At 36.4% G+C, this 16,568-nt stretch overlaps 1 protein-coding gene across 1 annotated transcript; it reads left to right on the forward strand.

The window, feature by feature from the left end:
* Nucleotides 1-1,161: 1,161 nt before the first annotated feature.
* LOC144478773 (arylsulfatase B) lies at nt 1,162-6,581 on the forward strand. The gene is made up of 8 exons (XM_078197019.1): nt 1,162-1,608; nt 2,084-2,243; nt 2,667-2,893; nt 3,328-3,589; nt 3,660-3,817; nt 4,351-4,645; nt 4,709-4,986; nt 5,641-6,581. Exons 1-8 carry the CDS (start codon nt 1,465-1,467, stop codon nt 5,815-5,817), a joined length of 1,701 nt encoding a protein of 566 aa, XP_078053145.1. The 5' UTR covers nt 1,162-1,464; the 3' UTR covers nt 5,818-6,581.
* Nucleotides 6,582-16,568: the final 9,987 nt, after the last annotated feature.

Raw genomic sequence — 16,568 nt, forward strand, 5'->3', positions numbered from 1 at the left:
CGGGATGTTATAGGGTGTAACACTTGTGTTGATTGCATTATTTCCATCGTTGATGAAATCATGAATAGTTCGCATAGTTTCAAGATATGTATCTGATGAGGAGATGAAAGGTTAACGTAAACGTTAATCCAAGATCGACCATATTTTTTGCATATGCATACTGGTTATTTGTAGAACATTGATATTGACACAGTATGTCCAAGGGCACCGTGGCCCTGAAGTAACTATATATTTACTTCTAAATCGTATGACCTGCTATGCGAATGTTTTATGCAACAAATTCATGTATCTGAATTGTGCCGTAACATGTTTTTACTTCAGTGAAAGCGAATACATCAGTTGCTTACGTTAATTACGATGACGTTAATTTTTTCTCTTCGCAATTAGTAGCGAACAAAGCTGGTAAACGCTTGATACGTCTTCATTAGTAAATACAACCTGTGCAAACAGACAAAGAGCAGGTCATTTTGTTCTTTGTCTTTTACGCTAATTTATGGGCTTTTATGCAGCTATTCTTCTGTATCGCTTATCTTTTTTAAAGTAGGTCGATATCGTACCGCGAAGAAATGTACATGCACGTACAAATTATATGGCATGCATTATAATATTGAATAATGCGATTTCTGCAGGAAGTTACTAGACTTCTTTCATTGAACGTAAAAAATACTGAATTTTATCATCCAAAGATAAAGTTTACCCATTCCTCAATGAAATGATTATCAATGAAGAGATGTTTCATTAAAGAGAAGAGTCGCTCATGTTCCTTTCAATTTTGTTAATATGCATTATTAAATAAATTTTGTTATTGTGCAACATAGATGTTAGTGCAAGTATTAAAAATCCGATGAAAAAATGACCGATGTTGAATTTTTGATTTTACAACTATTTTACAATTACTAAGATTGTACAAATACTTTTACGAATAATTACGGGATATATTTATCCTGTAATAAAAATCTTACAATATTCCGATAAATGATGTTTTGCTGTTTTTAAAAGGCAATACCAATTAGTTACTTTTACCGTTCAATTGTTCTAATGTTGATATAAATCGCATCGAGCAAAGAATCTTCGCACAACTATCCATTATTGTTGAGACAATTGGATCAATTCTACTGCAGTGTCCTAAAACACTTTCGCTGCTGAGTGTATAAAGCCAGTAAAGATTGGTTACTCGTTACAGTAGTGTTCTTACCGCAAAACTGTTATTATCGAGTACATGTTTCTTATCAATAAGAAGACCGTGCAAGTTCTATTGCCACTTGTCCCTCATGCTAGCGACAACATTTACTTCATAATTCGTTTATTTTGTGGAAGGACAGTCAACTTATTCGCCAGTGGCTTGAGGTTTCGCAACCGCACTTGTGCATGAGGCGATCAACGTTGTGTTAATTTTAGAAATTTTTTCATACAGTATAATTAAAGTGAAGCAAACGGCGCACGTGATCGAACTGAAAAGTCATCATGTCGGAAGCCACGAAACGTGCTGTATATTTGTTATTATCTGTGATTCTTCTATCAGGATGTCTATATCTGGCGCTGTCGCAGGAACAGCGTCCATCGGGAGTGCAACGACCAAATATAATTGTCATTATGGTGGACGACTTGGTAAGATTAATGTTTTCGAATTTAATGAATCGATATCTTGTAAGTAAACTGTGAATTTTTATGCGTTGTCTAAATCTGCTATCTACTTGTGATTATTGAAACGTTTAGTCGTGCATTGCCTAGAAAAACGTTAAAAATAACGGTGATAGTTTTGCAACAACTTATACGATATAAAACTTTCGCGTAAATTTTCGTAGCAGAATTCTTCGTTTAAGCTACATTTTAGAAAATAAATTGTATTGTGCAAATAAATGTTTAAAATGTACAAAAGATTTAATAACAGGATCGCGTTTTATCAAAGGTGACTTTCTTTGCAAATTCTTATATTGGGACTTATTAAGGGACAAGTTTTTGTCGTTAACTAAAAATGTTCTCATATTAAAAATGAAACGAGGCGAAAACAATTTAGAAATATGCATGTACCAGAAATGCATAAAAATTTTGTGAAATGAAAAGCTTAATTTTGTTGATTAAGGGATGGAATGATGTAAGTTTTCACGGTGCCGATCAAATACCCACGCCAAATATAGACGCACTGGCTTACAATGGTGTGATATTACAACGTCACTATGTCCAGCCAATATGCACACCATCAAGGACAGCTTTCCTCACAGGACGTTATCCGTTTCGAACAGGTAGTTTGTTCTACTGAGTTATAGTAACTAAGGTCGTTCGGTGTGGCATTCACGTTTCACACATTTTTATCAGCCATATTAAAAGTAACCGACCCACAAACCAACCTTTGTGTGCGGATAAAGGCCGCTGAATGTGTTCAATACATGTAGAGAGAACCATAAAGACTAACTAAGCAGGGTGCGGTCGAAAGTACGCCCTTGGCAAAAATTATTCAATCAAATAAATCATGCGGGTTCCATTGCAATTATCCGTATATATCTAGTACAGAATATTTATTCATCAGTAATTATAATTGTACACGTATTTGACACAGAATATTTTGTTATCCATCAGTAATTACTCACCATAATTATTCACATATTTAATGCAGTAAATTGCTTCGATAACAGTAAGTGCAAAATATATAACACCGTTTATTGTAGGCATGCAAGGGTACCCTTTGAAGGCTGGCGAGGCTCGCGGAATACCGTTAAATAATACTCTTCTACCGGAGTATTTAAAAAAATTAGGATACAACACGCACCTGATTGGAAAGTGGCATGTCGGATACTATAGCGATTATCACACGCCGGCGTACCGTGGTTTCGATACCTTCTATGGATATTACAATGGATATGTTACGTACTTCAATCACAGCGTTACACAAGACGTGAGTTTGTCGCTAAACATTCTGTAAATATACTTTAATATATATATGTTAAATATTTAACTATATAATATATATTTAATTATTGAAACTGGTATCTTTTAAACCTCTGCTTTCTTTAAATCGACATCGATGTTTTATTAAACATATAATTATACTTAATACTTCTTCTTACGTTAATCTTTTAATATTTAAATTCGTCTTTTTCAGCTGTCAATCGTTTTTTATGCTATACATTAAAGAAGAAGAAAAAATAAATGTAATAAAGCAATATCTAATTCGATTTTTCATTAGCTTGTCGATGGACCATTGTTAATTTTGTTCAATTGAAAGGATAGCATATTGTTAAACTAATAATTTAATTAAGAAGTAAAACCTTACATATTGCAAGAGACTTCTAAAATTCAAATAAAGTGAGAAGAGATGTCTGTTTTTAGAATCACACGGGATACGATTTACATAACGATGTTCGCGGAAAATTATCAGTGGATTACAATTATGAGTATATGACTGATCTTATAACAAAGAGAGCTGAAACTCTAATTGCGAAACACAATCGTCAAGAGCCTCTTTATTTGCAACTGTCCCACTTAGCCGTTCATTCTTCCGATTCTAAAGATGTAATGGAAGTTCGTGACATGAAAGAAGTGAATGCAAGTTTAGGCTACATCAAGGACTTCAATAGAAGAAAATTCGCAGGTGCGCACCGTAATAAATTTAAAGATATCTTGTAATAACTTTTTCTATAGCGTTAATATTCTATTTTCAGGCGTACTTACAGTTTTGGACGACTCTGTCGGTAGAGTGGTTAAGGCGTTACAGGATGCAAAAATGTTAGATAATTCTGTGATCGTCTTCATGTCTGACAATGGGGCGCAGACTATAGGTTTCTTGGAAAACTACGGTTCGAATTATCCTTTACGAGGGGTAATACAGTTATATTCAATATTTGTTTGAAACGATGCGCGAGTGTTCTTCGAACATTTCACACAAAACAAGTTCCATGCTGACTTAAAAAATTTCTTGAGTCCACTCGGAGATCGTAATATAAGGATTAAATGTGTAAAGAAAATAAGTAGCTGCTTCGTTCTAAAAGGGACACTATGTACAATGTTCAGAGCATCTGAAAAACAAAAGAATTAATATTTACACTTTTCATTGTTTAATCTACGGCTCGGAATTAACCAGCACGCAACATGAAGATCGTAAGAGCTACGCCTTTTGAATCCCCTCGCGGTTCTCACTCCCACCGGCGATCTCCTAAATGCTACATACACACGCATAAAACAGTAGGTACACTCGTGTTTGCGATCTTTATGCTGGTCAATTTCTAGACCTGACTCAGACAACTTTCGAAAATCGCTGTGCTTTTATTCAAAGACAAATTTAAACAGTCACTAACAAAGAAACATTAATAAATGCCCGTAGAATGCGGTTGTATATGATATTACAATTTTCAGTTGAAGTTTACATTGTTTGAAGGCGGCGTTCGTGGCGCAGCATGCGTCTACTCGCCGCTAATTAAGAAGTCCTCTAGAGTTTCTGATCATATGATGCACATAACGGACTGGTTGCCGACGTTCTACACCGCCGCAGGTGGCAATTTGGAGGATTTAGAGGAAAACCTTGATGGCGTCGATCAATGGTCAACGCTTGTTTTCGCGGAACAATCGAAACGAGCAAGCGTAGTGTTGAACATCGATCCCTCGGAAAATACATCTGCGGCTATAATCGGGAAATACAAACTAATAAATGGTAATTCAAGTTGTGTTCATTCGTTTGTAGTTTGAAAGTATACATAACCTACTTTTAACATAGGTGCGAGTCTCCAATATGGTGGTTATTATGGTGACAGTTTTATAGACGTATCGTATCCCAAGTATAATGTGTCAGGCGTTTTGCAGTCGCTCGCGGGCACCGCGATTCGCGAAATATCGCAGCCCGCGTTAAAATTCGAGGATGTAATTAGACTTAGGGAGGAGGCAATGGTAATTTGTCCACGTGTTTCAAACTATCCAAATTGTCTGGACAGGTGTCTGTTTGACATACACGTTGATCCTTGCGAAACTACAGATCTGTCTTCGGTTAATCCAAAGGTAAGCAAATAAATATTTATGGCAAGGGAACTATTGAAAAAGAAACCGAAATCTGAAGTAACACTCAAGAAAAATACTATAATATACGAGTAATCGTTAATATACAGGGTGTCCCAAAAATATCTAACAATTCGTAAATGGGGAATACCTAAGATCATCTCAAGCAATTTTTTCCTTTACGAACATTTTTTCCGAGACATCGTTAACGAATTATTAATAAAAAAATATTGTCAAACGTGAGGCAAGTATCACTGATGCAAAGCAGCAGAGGCCAGTGAGCGAAACTAGGCTTCAACCGTTTGCTGGCTCAGTTGTCTCGCGCCAGCGGAACTCGCTTCTCATTGGTCGATGTTTTTCGTTAATAATTCGTTAACGATGCGTCAGAGAACATTTTTGTAAAGGAAAGAGTTGCTTAAAATGACCTCGGGTATCTTCCATTTCTGGATTGTTAGACATTTTTGTGACAACCTGTATATTATTAGATTGCAAATTTGTATGCAAAATATAATTTTCTGGATGTTTCTAAAGAAACGATGTCAAAGTTATTTATTTTATCGTATTTCGTCAATTGTTATTTGGCATAACTGCGTAATCATCCGAAGTTTAATTAATATTATTATATTATTCGTTTCTAAATGGTTATTGTATTTCTAGATCGTTGAAGACCTCGACAATTATATTAAAAATTATACGAACGTTGTGATACCACCGACAAATGTACCGGTGGATCCAAATTCTTTCCCAGAACATTTTAATGGGACATGGATGCCTTGGATAAAACTGTCGGGCGATTATGATGTCTTTAATATAGGTCCCGACTCGTTCACGTAAACGAAACAATTTTGTAATGATTTCTATACAACAATCAAGATATCGATTGTGAGCAGATTTTTATATTATGGATCGATATTTTAAACTGACATATAAAAATTGTTAGACTGAAAAAAAAATTATAAAGAAGGAACTAATGAATCAAATAACTTATTTCCGCGCTTCGTATACTAATTTCTGACAGATCTATTGATATCTTTATGTTCTGACCCGAAGCGTATAAAAATTGATGGCGAAGTCATGTTGGCCTGAAATCTAAAATTGTTAAATACGTTTTAGTATTACCGTGCACCAAGAAACTTCGTGCTTTTGTTCATAAGCGCATGGTGCCGGTAAGAAATTCACAAAAAAGGGTTTACTGAGGAAGGGAGCGAGATCTCCTTTTTTGCGACGTTATCATTTACAAATTATGCAGATAAGACTCTGGTGTTGCAGAGTAAGTTGATGTGTATTTAATTGCATGGTATCAGATTGATTACTCTCTGTTCATGCCGATATAGTATTCCTTCCAACTTCTTCGAAACCACCCGACAAAACATTTTCTCCAACAAACATTCTGTTTAGATATATGTATAAATTATTTAATATAATACTTAAATAACAATCAAAAACTTTACCTGTATGTTGCTCTCAGTATAGAAATTATTAATTAATATGTCTTAATAAAAATAAAATAGATTCTCGAAATTTAGCAGTAAGTATAATTAATAATATAATAAATTGTAATTGTAATAAAAATATATATATGTATAGAAAACCATGTTGGCACTGAAGTCTCTCCGTAAATGATAATATAAGCAAATTAAAATAGTTGTATTTAGCCTCGACACCGTCTTTTATATGACGAATCTAGAAAAACTAAAACGACAATAATTTTATGAAATTATAATATCAAAATTAAGGAAAAGTAAGCTCGAGCAGGTTTAATGTCCTTGTTCCATTCATTTCGTTCCTCGCGGTGTGTGCAAAGCGACGTCACGGCTCATTTAGCAATTTGCTTATTTGTTAGGAAGAGACACTAACGTATATAAAGATGCGTTAGCTTTGTGCGTAATTGCGAAGGGGTTTGATGCAAGAGGAACTTGTGGAACGAGAGGTAACTTTTGCAATCACGTCGGGGGTTTGAGGTTTAAGTCGCTTTTAATAGCCAAGCAGCTGTCGCCGGATCTGTTTGCCCCCTTTTTATGCTAGACGTCTTCGACGAATAATGGTAGGGAATAATCTGGAACGAAAGAAGCGCGACCATCCTTTGCAGCCCTCCCCCAATAAACCGTTTTTAACTCATTCCGTCCTCCTCACCGAACCGTACCGTCATTTAGAGAGCACCTCGTGAAAATGCAAACTAATTGACAATAATATTTTACCAACGATTTATTGATTGCCAGCAGTTGTATAAACATCGTAAAATAATTTTCGACACATTATTACCTCGATATGAAACTTAAAACAAAATATTAGATCGTAGTTTTTTACAATTTTAATTTTAATTTTACCAATTTTATTCGTATTTTAAACGAATACAAGCGATTATAATATAATCGTAGAGGAATAAAAGATTTGTTAGTATCTATGTATATTGTATATTAGAAATGTTCGGTCTGTGAGGTTTATAATGGTTGAGTTTAAAAATCTCGTATTTGAATTTAGAACGAAACTTTCGTATTTCTATAAATTTGTTGTCGTACCAATTTTGTCAAAAATGATCATTATCTATTGCTGCGAATATTTTGATTTTACGCGACACTGTAAACGCCTCTAGGTAGGCAACCTTTTCGCAGCGATGTACAGCCGAGTCTGGTAACAACTCGTAAGATACTAGACCAAAATCTGGAGTTTACCTGCCTCACAAAAGTAGCCTGTAACATATTTAAAGCGTCAAATTTCGTTTATCCTTTCTGCATATAAAATAAACGCGTGAAAGAAAACACTCATAAATTTTGGAACACTTTACAACGTTTCGAATATATATAAATAAATTATTTTCTAAAAAATAGTTTTACGAGGATATTTTAGAAGAGAAATAGTTGTTTGAATTTCGCGGATCCCAATTAATTTAATGAGTCTGTAAACTGATAAGCATTTTATAATCTGATATATTTTTCTCCGGAGCACGTTTAATTGAGGCACAAACTTCGGGCCATAATTTTCGTTCGCGCTCTCGGTGATCAATTACCGTGCGGTACATACTATGGAGAGGATTTCTTAATTTACACTGTTCCCCGGTCTAATACGGATTTTCGTGTAACCGGAGACAAGCAATGTATATTTGAAGCGCAAATAGAGATAAACGAATGCAGGTAACTCTGTAAAAAGAGGGCGGATAAGTTCGAACCGAACTTAACGACGTAATGAACCGTCTGACAGAGGTTTATTTATCGTCGATGAGAGGGAGGAAGACTATACCTAGGGAACAGAGATGAAACGGGAGGCCGACCTTCATTATTCCGAACCGGTATCTACGTAATAATTTTCAGTGTAAATTGCCAAAATAATATCGGATACTACCCCTGGTTATGAGTACTTGGCCAGAAACGATGCTAACGAATTAATTAAAAAAAAAAAACAGATTCTTTGCACCTCAAATATTATAAATACAAAAGTTTATCAATTTTCAATTAGACGTATATTGAATAAATATGTAACGTATGATTAACATTTCAGTTTATTTTCTTAAATAATACCGTGAACCATGAAGCCAAGACTTTCATTGTCGTAGTCGAGATTAAAATTTCTCCCACTGTCCTTTTTTAAACAATGTAGAACAATCAATACATTAAACACAGGCAGAAGATAAGAATAAAAAATTTTATCAATAAGATTTTTATAAAGATTTTATTTATAATTATCTTAATACCATATAATTACATTTGGCCAAAATTTCGGTTTCTTTGTTCACTGTATATTTTTTAAAGCAAATAAACTGTACTATTAATTATGTTTCGCGTATTTATTTAACAGATGCTCAATGCAATATTGCCAAAACTTTTGTATGTATGTCGTAGCAGTTGAAGTGCAAACAATCTCATTTTTAAATAATTCGTTAATACCGCTTCCGATGAAATACTTATTGCGAAGAGGAGTTTACTTTTATTGTTATGCGAATCATTTTGCGCGAGCTTTGACCAAAAACACTCAATTAATTCGTCGCAAAGCACCGACCGAACGGTTGATAAAAATTTAACCGGCTCTTTAGACCTTTCTAGATACTTTCGTTGATATTTCGAATAGTGACTTCGTGATCTGCAATAATACGCGATCTCGCTTTCTCTGTGAAATTAATTGATCGAACGCCTGCTTCAATGCTTCCTACATGTTTGCTACATTTCATATTCAATATTCTACGTTTTACGCCGGTGAAAATTTCATTAAGCACGCTAATTGTCCACAGGTTTCTGCAGAAAGTTGCGCAGATTATCAAAAAAACTGTAATTTTTCAATCTTCATTTTCTTCCTTTTTGACCCGCGTGTATCTTAACTTTTTTAATTGTGCGCACACTTATTAACTATTAATTATTTGATTTATCAATTTTTCCATACATACAGACATGTGTTAAGAAGTAATCGATACAATTACATGGAAAGTTATTCACCGATATATTTTATGAAAATCATCTTTCATTCGGCATTATCTTTCTAATAGAACACGACATTTCGCGATAGCAATAAACAGGCTGATAAAAGTTGATTCTGACGGTAAAGTACACGTCTTATTTACATTTTTACAATGAACCATCAATATCCATACGATAAAACGATGTTATTTTTTACGTAATTCGAAAAATACGTGATTAACATATAGCGTCAATAATATTTCGCAATTGTAATTGGTCGATTATGATCAATTTATTAACTCCCAGAGAAAAAGAGAGAGAGAGAGAGAGAGAGTGGCAGCGTATTAATAAATTATATTCGATAAAGAATTCAGCAACCAGTGTTTGTCAAAAATCTGTAATGTGCAATAAAGCAGCCGCTTTAAATAGTTTTCCACGCGTTTATGATCGCGAACACGTTGATAGTCGATTTACTGCACTCGTGTTAGATTAGTTTCTGACGACTGGCTAAGATATATTTATACGAACAAGAGAAGCAATACGATTTCACAAGCAGTGGATTTAATTTTGCCAATAACTTGGTGTGCGCGACGTGAAATTGGATAAAAATGTAAGTAGGTATATGTTTCCTAAGATAGTTCATGAAATATTTACAACTAATTGTCGGAATGACTTGAAACCGTTATAGGTTATACACCCTCGTACGCTTCTCAGAAAGAGTAGCATGAAAGATCCTAGAATAATATTTCGCTCATGCTATTTTCTTAATACTTTAAACTTTATTAAAGTTTTTTTATTTAAAAAATATTTATTTAAAAAAAAAACATCTTACAAAAGGATATCGAGCATTCTACAGTATTTAGGAAATGAGTTATACTGCAAGATGTACGAGGGCTAAACTCGATCTGAAAATAAGTATCTTTTATGATGTTAAAAATATAGTCTTTCGTTTGAAAAAAGATATACAAGAATACAGAATAATTTCGCGATACACTATCTTTTCTTCCAATGGAATGTTTCGAATGTGACGGATGTTTTGTAAAGTTTTCCAGAAAATTCCCGGATAATTGCAACTTCTACGATATAAAACTACCGTGTAATAAACGCTCCGGGTTCGAAAGAAAACAGCTGGAACATAGCTGCGTAGAAATATAATCCGTGCAGTTAATTACCATGGAAGTGTTGTGTGTAAGGTCAGTACAACTTACAATTAGTAATTTTCACGTCACTAAACGAAATATGAGCTACCGGGTGTGTATAATTATTTCGAAAGAGAAAGTAAAGCACAATCAGAGAAATTTGGTGCGTGAATATAAATATATGTTTCATTCGTACCGCGATACTCATCAACTCGTCGTTTTTTATGTTCTTGTTAAACCATTTAATAATAACGACGACTTTGAAAAAACAAATAGGAGGAAAAACAATAATAATAACTTAACAAATTATTAAAATGAAAATTCTTTTTAACGTTAACCGATCTTCTAAATCTTAGTAAATTTCTATTCTATTAACATAGACTTTAAATATGAATAATATAAAAATTAATACAAATCGAGTTAACATGATTTTCAGTTCTCATTATCTCAATTTTCGTTTTCAATGTATTTCCGTTCAGACCGTGCAATAAGTTGTACGATTTTCTATTTTTAGTTTTGATATATTTATATTTAACGTATTCAAAATCATATTTTTTTATAATTAACGTAAAATATCCATAAAATGTATAAATCTGTCATTTTTCTTTTAAGTATTTAATATTATCAGATGTATGTAGACTTCTCTTATTAACTTGTGTTGTATGAATCGTACTAGGCTATTCAGTTTCAAAACTGTTAAAATACCATTTATTATTAATTACCATTCATTCTTAAATAAATTATTCCATTTTAATAATAGTCCCTATATACTGTCTCTGTAGGAAAAATCTAAAACTCTCGTGTCCATAGGAGACAGGGAACGTCTTCGAAAGTTTCGCCGTGAAAAGCAAAATTTCGCTCAAAGAGTGATTAAAAAAATAAGCTTGTCAGGGCACAGTATCAGAAACTGGTATTGTTCGCGGTGAACGAATGCCGTTGAGCGTGAATAGCGATAGATTCCGGTGCTCCCTTGTCGTTAGGACTCCGGTGATCGCCATCCCTGTGGCCGGTTCTTCGGCCAACGAAAAACGAGTAGGTGAAGTAGGAGGAATTAGAGTAGTAGTAGGAGGATTCCACCTCCACGACGACCGGCAAGTCCTGCAGGACGGCTCGACGGACACCTGTAACCACGCAGACTCCCTGCAGCACGGGACGATGCGAAGAAACTTCCCCGATAGGGGACTGTATCGGTCGCAGATCATTCAGAATACGGCGCGTTGACATGTCCTGGTGGCCGATCGATCTAAGATTCAACCGTGAAGTGTCAGTGGCTCGCGAACTATAATCGTTCTCTTCTCGTTGAAAAATAATTCGTCCTTTCTCTCGGTCATGAAACGCAATCTTATCGGTTATCCGCGCGTTTTCACCGCGTATTCGGCCAGTTCGCAATGTTAACGGCACACGCGAAAGAAATCGAGCAACGCCGCGCCACGCGTGATTTGTAGCCGGTGTTTATCGTTCGATCGACAACGGCAATTAAAGGAGTCCGGGTATCTCAGAAATTTATGCACAGGCCGCTGTTACAATCTTCCTACAATAACGGACGATTGCTGTCCGAAGAAACGGTCCCGGTACCCCCCGAGAACTTTTCTCAAACCCTGAAAAGTAGGCGCCTCTGAGCATGGAGGCGTACGGGGCACCGCATTTGTTGGCAAAACGATCGACCGATCATCGAGGAAAGCACAGCGGCCCTTGAAACGTTTCCATTAATGTTAAACGATCAGTGAGAAACGGAGGCCTGTACGGGAACGCGGGACAGAACGGCGATCTTCTAGAATGCAAAGTGATCAAACATGGTGGTAACGAAGAGAAGCGGTGCTAAAACTTGGCTGATGTTGCTTCTGCTGCTGGTCCAAGGCGGAGACTGCATCAAGTGGTTGTAAGTAAACATGCGTTTCCTTCTTGAAAAGTGTACCGTGTACGTATTTTCTAATCGATTCTGCGACTTTTCGAACCCCGTCCTGCCGGAGATCCGCGAACCTATCGGTAACAAGCATCCTCGGCGTTCTCGCGTCCGGTCGCGCGGACTCCGGAGGAGTCCGAAGATTAATGTGGGCCCGTTAATGAGAAACAAATAGATTAGCAGCCGAGAAGGATGCGCGTACGCCGGAGAACCGAATGCCGGAGGAACAAGAATCATTTACTCTATTATGAAGATTTCTTTTCTGCTCGTTTTCTACCGCGCGCCGGGCCCCCGGGAACAATAAGTCTCAACGAGGATTTATCGCCGAGAGGATCCTTATGCGTGGCGCGCCATCTCGGATCCAAGTTTATTAGGGAATTGCTTGTTCCTTGATCACCGTTTGCAGCTTTCGATGAAAACCATCCGCGTAAAAATGTTTCCACGGGTTATTGCAATTCAATTAGTTACACCGAGGGGGGGATACCTTGTTCACAAACTTGAAAGAATCGATTTTCGTTTACCGTAATCAACGATGATTTCTATAAAACTCCAAGCAGAAATTCGAGCTACTGACGCGGATGCAAATCACGAAACGGTAACGCATGCTATAGAAAGATATAGAAAATCATAAGCAAGTAATGGGATTTTTGTTTTAAATGAGGTAGAAATCATTGCTTTAAAATGTTTCTTTGCATCCATTGTAGGGCGAACGACAACCACGTGTCGTGAAATCAAACCAAACCGTAACTTTTCATACCAGATTAACCATCGACGGAGTAATTTTTCAATACACGACATGATCGAAATATGTAAAAATGTATAAAATTGTTCCGTCAATATGAAAAATTGTTCCGTCCAGACACAATTTCAAATTAGCTAATTTATTCATGATCGTGCGATGATACGATACCGATGTTCAAGTCTCCGTCTATGTAGAATCTCATTCGCTATTTTGAGCTAAAAATATTCATCCGTTGAAGAGTTATCGGATTTCAGCATTTACAATAAAAATGAGCGACGTCTAAAGCAGTAAACAAATGAAAAGAATCTAAGAACATTAACTATATTACACAGTAATTATTGTATCAGTTTCAGCTCGTTGTGGAAAAGTAGAAATCTCCGACCCAGCTCCTATTTCTATAAATCGATGCAAATAATTCTGCGTACACATTCGCAGTTACGATGTCGAAACTGTCGCGAAGAGCGAGGTATTCAAAATCAACAATCGAAAAGATAAATAAATTCAGTCTTGCCAGTGTTTTTCAAAGTAACACAAGAAGTTTTGAAGTTTCAGTGCTCGGTGGGTTTAGTGTTAATTCCATGAATCACCGGTTACGAAGAATTCTTTATCGCCGGTCGTATTAATCGGTTCCTATCGGCCTCAAGAAATATCCCCGTCCGCGGATTCCTTGCTTTAATTCCATTCTCCGTATCAATTAATTCGTTCCTTTCTTCCGAGCTCCCTCCCCCTCCGTCGGTTGTCCGAGCGTTTCTTATGAATCATCGCGTCCTCCTCGGTCGACCCATTCACTGACCGCTTATGAAGCATGAAGATATGCCATTATCATTCACGCCGGAGGTGATCGTCGGTTAAATCTCCCTTATATCACGTAGCTGCTCGTCGACGTTAATTGTCCTGTGATTCGAAGCGAATTTCGCAGGGGCGTGGAACGAGGGGGGAAGGAGGCCGTAAAGGAGGACGCGAAGAGGAGGGAGGCGCAAAGAGGGGCTGGAAAAGCGGAAACAGAAAGAGAGTAGGCTGCTCGCCGGCGGATGATGAATGGCGGAGTGATGGTGGTTTTGCGTGCAAAATCAAAATACGAGCGCGGAGCGGGAAGAAAACTACGAAAGGAAGACAGCCGGGGGTTGCCGTTTGAACAGGGTGGGAAATTAGGGGTTGCCTGCGATTCGTGATTTATGCACGCCGTTTCTGAGAAGGCTCTCTCCTCGGACCCCCGTTCTTCTAGCCCCGGCCTCCCCCCTCCCCCTTTCCTTGTCTTCTTCTTTTATTTATAATCATCGGGCGCCGCGTCCAACAGCCAAGAAAAAACCAGAAGGGCGATTTCTCGAGTCGGCTCGCGACCACTGATTCGGTTTGATTCCGTCGTCGCCCAGCCGAAATCACATCGATCCTGTCGCTCTTTCAGTTCGCTCGCAGAACCCGCGTGCTATCGAGGACTCGATTCTTTTTCGCGGTTATTTATGTACCGAACTTCCGGGAACTTTTTAGTTTACCTCGGAGAAACTCTTTCCCAACAAATCACTCGGCTAAACAATAAATGTATAACGGATTGCTTTCCTGTGCTGTACTAATTATTCTGATCTATGCATTGATACGCAGTTTCGGTTTTACGGTACACGTGGTTTAACTAAAAAATTATTCATATTATTGGATAGTAAATGCCCCCATCATTACGAAATTACCGTTTTTTTATTATTACGAAATCCAATTGGCAATATTGTGCAATTTATTGCACAATTTATTGCACATTGGCAATTTATTGTTTACCGTCGGCGTATATGCACTATTCAGAATATATTCATATTTTATTGGACAGTATCCTTTTTTTAATGAACATATACTATACAAAATAAATCTTCTATACTTTATATGCACCAATAGAGAGTTTAATAAAAGGTTTTCAAAGAATACAATTCTGACGACAGTAAAATAAATATTAATATATTGATATTATATTAACCTTGTCTTAATATTTTTATAATAATTACCGCAATAAAATATGCATTTCTGAAAATGTTTCTTAAAATTAATACAATTTTCGTAAAAACGTGGACATCTTCATGCTTCTTGTTACTTTATTGTTAAATTGTATGACAAAAATTATTTTTCGTAGAAGAGCCAAGCCGTAAAAAGATCACGTTTAAATTGTATACAAAATGGAAAACCAAAATATTGGTTGAAAGAATTAAAGGGTTAAGGATGATGCTATTGTATGTTTCGATATAAAATGAAGCCAGATCCAAATAATTTGAACATCAGCGTCGTAAAACATAAATACGAGACTAAAAAATCCATTGTATATCTCTGGCATAGCTTTGACCTCCTAAATGATACAAGTTAAAAGTCAAGTAGTTGAACTTCAGTGATACAGGAGTAGAAAGCATCAAACTAAGTGCTCCCTCATTAGCAGAAATAATTGCTTATACTTCCCCATAAAGATGAATGAAATATGTGCGTAGCTACATCGATTATACCAAACCCCTGTTATTGAAATCTTTCATCGTCCTGATATGCATATAAAAACTTTTCTTACTGAAGCACTCCTTCCAATTGCAATCATAAAAATTGTGCTTGTCCCCTTGAGCCGCTCTCGCTCTCCCTCGTCGTTGCGCGCTCACTATAGCCCGAAGAGAATCAGAAAGACCAAGTGCATGCTCCTTTTAAAAGTTTCCAATAAATATATCGCGAATAATCATACCTCTATGGCAACGGCGTTGATTTATCAAAACTACACCTTCATAACTTCCATGAAAAATGAGGCGGCTTATGCGTCAACCACTAAATCAAAACAATTACAGTTCCTGTCGTCAACAAAATTTCATCAAGAAATTTTTTGTCAACGACACTCTAATGGAAGCAAGTTCAATCACAGTACAATAAGTTAAATAGTTTTTACGACAACGAATAGATTAAACGATGTTATGATTTGTTAAAATTATTAAAAAAAAAAAATTATATTTGATTAATTTGTTCTTCGATAAATAGAGAAAATACGTGCAGTTATATAATAAAATTCAATACAATGAAATTTTGAATACGTGAAATTGATTATATCCGTGGTAGATGTCTACGACTAAACGTAGAGACACGTACATTAATTTCACTATGAAAAGTGTCCAGAAATTGTGATGCTTTTTCGATCATCGAAATATGTAGAGCCCATAAATCTGCGATCAGAAAAAGACAGCGAGATCGTGCCACGATTTCCTATTAGATCGGGCGATAGGGGTGGTAGAGTAAAACGAATGGTCAAGTAACGACTACCTCAGTTTCGTTTCCATTTATAGCTGGCCAGGGCCTGGGGCCTTACGCTCGCGTGAGACCGCAACCGAGAATCGTAGGCGCCGGCCTATTATCGGACCCGTAAAAACACTACTTTACGATTCGGCGAGTCAAAATGAATTTCGAAACTGCAT

Source organism: Augochlora pura, chromosome 1 (genome assembly GCF_028453695.1).
Source record: "Augochlora pura isolate Apur16 chromosome 1, APUR_v2.2.1, whole genome shotgun sequence".
NCBI lineage: Eukaryota > Metazoa > Arthropoda > Insecta > Hymenoptera > Halictidae > Augochlora > Augochlora pura.